Source organism: Thamnophis sirtalis, unplaced genomic scaffold (genome assembly GCF_051295495.1).
Source record: "Thamnophis sirtalis isolate CommonGarterSnake01/CBP01778 unplaced genomic scaffold, rThaSir2_p1.2 scaffold_12, whole genome shotgun sequence".
In the NCBI taxonomy this organism is placed as follows: domain Eukaryota; kingdom Metazoa; phylum Chordata; class Lepidosauria; order Squamata; family Natricidae; genus Thamnophis; species Thamnophis sirtalis.
Window position 1 is genome coordinate 14,812,053 of NW_028261392.1, and position 5,854 is coordinate 14,817,906.

General features: G+C 43.1%; 1 protein-coding gene across 2 annotated transcripts in view; it reads right to left on the minus strand.

Moving 5' to 3' along the window:
- Window positions 1-1,120: 1,120 nt before the first annotated feature.
- Window positions 1,121-5,854, minus strand: part of SPRY2 (sprouty RTK signaling antagonist 2) — a 7,315-nt gene continuing 2,581 nt past the window's right edge. For both annotated transcript variants that reach the window (XM_087726271.1, XM_087726272.1), the window contains exon 2: window positions 1,121-2,905. In XM_087726271.1, coding sequence (XP_087582397.1) covers window positions 1,904-2,854 — 951 coding nt within the window. In that variant the 5' untranslated portion in view covers window positions 2,855-2,905 and the 3' untranslated portion in view covers window positions 1,121-1,903. The remainder of the gene's footprint in view (window positions 2,906-5,854) is intronic.

Below are 5,854 nucleotides of genomic sequence, written 5' to 3' on the forward strand. Positions count from 1 at the left end.
AATGAGGACCCAGACTGTGGGGGTGATATGCTGACTCTGTAAACCACTTAGAGAGGGCTGAAAGCCCTATGAAGTGGTATATAAGTCTAACTGCTATTGCTATTGCTATTGCTAAATACCTACAAACACAATCCATTTCCCCAGGCAATGTAATTCTGTAACTGGGCCATATTCATATTTGTTGTCGTTAGTGGGGGGAAAGAAACGTTGCTATCAAATACAGGTAGTTCTCGACATACGACTACAATTGAACCCAAAATTTATGTTGCTAAGTGAGACATTCGTTCAGTGAATTTTGCCCCATTATACAACCTTTCTTGCCAACGTGCTTAAGCAAATCACTGCAGCTGCTAGGTTGTTAAGTGAATTGGGCTTCCCCATTGACTTTGCTCGTCAGAAGGTCTCAAAAAAGCGATCACATGACCCCAGGACACTGCCACCGTCACAAATATGAGTCAGTTGCCAAGTGTCTGAATTTTGATCACTTGACCACGGGGATACTGCAATGGTTGTAAGTGTGAACCATGGTCATAAGTCACTTTTTTTCATTGCCGCTGTAAACTCCAACAGTCATTACCCTGTTTCCCTGAAAAAAAAGACTTCCCCAGATAATAAGCTCAATTGGGCTTTTGAGCGCATGCGCTAAAATAAGCCCTCCCCAAAAATAAGCCCTCCCCCAAAATATTGCAACACAGCTGCAGCTATGAGGTGACCACGCTCGCCTCCTCCTGCCCCTCAAAAATAATAAGACCTCCCCGAAAATAAAGCCAAATGTTTATTTCGAGGGACAAAAGAAAATAAGACCCTGTCTTATTTTCGGGGAAACATGGTAAGTGAACTGTCTTAAGTTGAGAACGACCTGTATAATTGACTTTTTTGGAGGACAAAGGTCATAGTTGAATGCAATATTGCCACTACTGATTATCTTAAGTTCTTTAACAGCCTTTATCATTTAGCTCTACTTTTGTATATATTTCTGGATCCCCTTATCACCAAACAAAAGCTTAGAAAAATATATTTGATACCTGCTTCTTTTTCTAAGCATCCTAATCCCAGAGGCAATTGCTCAATTCAAAGAAGTGAAGGGTACGGAGGGGGAAAAAAATGACAAACAGCCTGGTTTAATTTCAAACGTTAATATATTTTCTATTTTATAGGGAATATATGTATTTTTCACCCCTAATCTGCAGCAATGGTGGCATCCTCATAAAAAGGGGTGAAATTTGTAAGATGCCTCTTAAAATAAATATTTATTTTTTTTATAAAATAATAAAACTTCAAATAAATATTCTTTACACTAGACAATATATTGAAAAAAAAATAGAAAATAAAGACTCCATTTTACTGCAACTGTCCAAAAAGGGGGAAAAAAAAGATTCAGAGATTTGCCATTGAAGGGCTTCATAAGGCCAAAAAAAAGAGAGGAAAAAATACAATCTAAGCCATATGGATTGATTCACATTCTTTTGAATGTACAACATATTAGTATAATATTTTGTGACCTGTGTGCCATACTTGCGCTTCTGTTGTGTTTTCACAGTTGAAAATATCCTATATACAAAAATATAGCACATCTCTGGCAGAAAATAACTGGGAGCAGGTTGAAGTAGTTTCCTAATTTACAAGTGTACTAATTCCTTTAAAAAACACACAAACGCACAACACGCGAGTTTGCTTAGAAGTAGCTCAAGTCTCTTTAGCTTATGCAATACTTTAGGTGCTGCCAAGTGTATTCCCACTCTGGATCTCCCTGGGTGGATTCTTAAGAAGGGTCTCCATGAGGTTGGACTTTTCTCATTGCTGCCCCACCACCACCAAGAAACAGTGCCACAGTTACAGATCACTTAGTTGCTGCCTCCCCCTCGATGTTCCATCGTCATCCTTGTTTACCCGATTAGTGATGCTATGTTGGCTTGTCAATATTCCTGGGTGGGACTTTGGGAACTTTACAGCAAACCGTGTTGGATTGTTTACAGCGACAGCCTGGCCTGTTGACTTGGTCGTAACAGCCCTGGCACAATTTAAGGCAACCCTTGGCTGGTAGGTAACACCACAAGCAAGGCAGAACGAGGGACAAAACGCCCATGGTGGACCACCGAGTGCAACAGTGGGCCTGGCTACATGAACAGGGATTATCGGCACAGTTGTCCTCATCGTCGTTGGAGCAGTGGTAGAAAAGACCTTTCACGCAACAGACACAGGTCCCGTAATCTACCATGTTCTGCGCTGAGCAAAGACATTGCTTATCACAGATCCAACAGGACGGAAGAGTCCGCGGATAAGTGCATTCCTTGCACTTGCACTTCCCACAGTCCTCACATCGGTAGGCGTGCATATGCAAATTCTCTTTGCTGATGGGTTTCAGCTCCCGAGACTTCAGTTCCGATTTCGGCTGTACTCGTATTATCCCCTCGACCACCGTCCCCAAGGACGACCCCAGAAGCCTCTGTTCGGATGAATTGCTACTCGTACTTGTCCTCGTGCTCCCACGCGAGCTGGTGCTGCTGACCGTGCTGATGGAACGGGAGAGCGGGAGTCGAGAAGAAGCATGGACCTGGGGATGGGGAAGCCTGTTCAGATGACGCTGCGGCTCCGTCAAGTCGTGCGGTCTTTCGCTCTTGTGCTGGACCACCGCTGGACGTGGTGCTGGCTTCAGTCCCGGTCGGGGAGCCACCGTAGGAGGTTCCGTGTATTCATTCGTGTTTCGGATCGCCTTGATCTGGTCCAAGGACAAGACGTGGACTTGTTGTGCTAGGACATCCCTCAGGTCAGAGTCTCCAAATTGTCTCCCGGGGTCATGCTGGCCTTGAAGTAAGGGTTGTAACCCACTGCCATTCTGAGCTCTCGTCTCCATCAGTATCCTGAACAGCTCTCACTCCAGGAAGCTTAGAACACATCTGAAATCCTAAGTGGAAGAAAGAGAGGGTGGGTTAGGGTTATTTTGCATATCCAAATATGGAGGTTTGCTTTTTCCAGGCAAGGTAACTGGGTGCAGCCTCGCACCCAGTCTCAGGAAGGACAGTCAATCAACTGAAGTCTTGATCTTGAAATAAACACACGCTTTAAGGAAACCAAGCTTTATTTGCTAACCTGAATTGGGCCAAGTTTATGGAACACTGCTTCCAATACTTCCTTGGAATTGTGACTTCCGATAGCAACACTGTAAATCACTCTGCAGCTTTTGCACCCTTGACACAAACTTAAGTTTGCTCCGAAGGGGACACTTGGCAAGCAGCTGCAGGTTGGCTCCCTCCACAATCCTGATCAGTGAACCTAGTGAAAAATCTGTCTCTTATCTCCTTCGCTTTACTTTTAGGGTTCACATCTGAATGAAGCTCCAGATGGGCTTTTCAGATTATTGCCCCAGATAGAAAAACCTTACATAAAGTATAGATGGGAGCCGGCTGATTTCAAGGAACTTATTCGGCAAGTATGAGAATATAGGATTGAGGATTGAGTTTGGTCCTCTTTAAGTTTGTAGAATTATAATACAGGTAGTCCTTGACATATGACCATTCATTGAGTGACCATTCAAAGTTAAGACTCTGAAAAAGTGGCTTATGACCCCCTTTTATTGTATCATCTTCAAGGTCACATGATCAAAATTCGAACCCTTGGCAACTGGCATGTATTTATGAAAGCTGCATGTATTTTTATGCAGTGCCCTGGGGTCGTGGGATCACTTTTGTGACCTTCTGACAAGGAAAATCAACGGGCAAGCCAGATTCACTTTGCAACAGGATTACTAGCTCAACAACTGCAGCAATTCACTTAACAACTGTGGCAAGAAATGTTGCCAAATTGGGGGGGGGGATGACAAACCTAACCACACCTCGCTTAGCACCAGAAACGTCAAGCTCAATTGCGGTTGTAAGTTGAGGACTACCGGAAGTATCCCCGAAGCTCTGTGAGCAAAATGGGAGCCAGCAGAAGAAGTAGCTCTGACATTATATGGCAATCTAGGGAAAATGTGGCAGCATATGAAACATGAAGACAAGGCAGAGAGGAAAAGGAAATAATTCTATGCAAAAGTAGCAGGAAAGAGTCAGGAACAATAAGAATGTTTGAATAAACAAATACTTTTTTGAGTATTAGAGGTCAGTCTTACGTGAGATGGGGGAAAAAAAACCACCCCAAAAGCCAGACTTTCTCTCCCTTCAAAATTCTGCATTTGTGTTCTACTTTGCAATTCAAAATACCAGCAGCGAATACCAACATTACAATGCTAAGCACTGTCAGCGTTTGCATTGTGCATTCATAACACCCAGAGATAATCCATTCACTTCCTGAACATTGCCAGAAAAGGTGCTTTGGGCTTAACATGGGCAAACATCCTACACGTTAACAATAAATCACACAATTCCAGGAACAGCCATGTGACACCGCTTGCTTCAACTTAAAACTGGGCTTTGCTAAAAGCATATTGCTTACGCGGAAAGAAGCCACAATGAACTATGCTCGAAGTAACAAAGATGTCAAACTGAACTGGGGGGGGGGGGGGAGAGAGAAGAAAGCTGAAATTCTTACTTTTTTTAAAAAAGCAAGATCTATTTTATAAAGGGTTTCCTCTGACTGGTAAAGACAAACAAGCTAAACGTTATTATATTCCCTGCAAATTCAGCACAGCACTCTCTCGGATATACAAGCATTCAAACATTGCCTTGTCCAGTAAAAGTTTGCAGGATTTATTTCTCAGGGGAAACCTGCAGGAAAGGGTCCCAAACTTGTGGCCATTCTCTTGCAAATTATTTAATTCCTAACCCCCCCTCCCTCCCCCCCCAAAAAAACACAACCAACCACCCCACTTTGGAGAAGCACTTAAAATCCCGACTTCTTCAATTTGCCTTCTATAAGAACATGAACAAACAGAACTCCTTGTTACTACTGCTGGATGAAAGTCAGGTACAGACCTATTTTGCAATAACCGTATTAAAAAGGGTGTTGCTTTTTTCAAAATCCTGCATGGGGGGGGAAGGGGGGGAGGAAATGCAGGAACCCGGAGGCTTCATATTGTAAATTTAAGGATTTCCTGGCTGGGCTGTTAATAAGATTGCCTTATCAGGAAACTTTTGCTCTCTTCCTTCTTCCCTCTCCTCCTTCTCTCTCCTCCCCAAGCAGGGAATCTGACTCTTGCTTATGTAAAAGCCTTCTAGGTTGCAGCCCATTCAAGAGTACCAAGTCAGGTATTCTCTCTTATTCCTTTACCTGGCCTAAATCAGATCAGACTCCCTCTCAGTTGTATTTTCATAGGGTGTTATCCTCTCCTCCTGTAAGTCTCTTATTTAGAGCCCAGGAGGAAAAAAAAATGCTTTAAAAGGCAGCGTTCTCTCTCTCTCTAGTCACTCTTCGATTTGATCTGCATAAAATGTCAAGCGATCTCTCTCTCTCTCCCCCCTCCTCACAAAAAATAACACACACACACCCCAAGCCACGATATAAACAGCAGGCTGAATTCCCCCCTCCCCAAAAATATCATTGCCCATAGAAGGGCTGGGGGGGGGGGAGGTGGTAGTGGAGAAAGCTTGACCTATGAATAAGACAAAAGTCTCATTTTCCCTAGTCTACAAATAGATTGATTTCTCTATGAATGTCTGGCAGGTGTTGAGAAGAAGAATAAAAAAAGAGAGGGCAGTTAAACTCCTCTTTTAAAAGGGATGGTTTCTCCCACCATTGATATATGTGTATATTTAGCTAAATGGCTTTTCTGCCAGTGTCAAAAATCAAGGTTTATTCTCAGGGAGAATGGGGAAAAAACTGTTCTCAGTGAACTTTCTAAACAGTTTTCTCTCTCTCTCTCTCCTTCTCTCTCTCTCTTTCTCTCCTCTCTCTCTCTCTCCTTCTCTCTCTCCTTTCT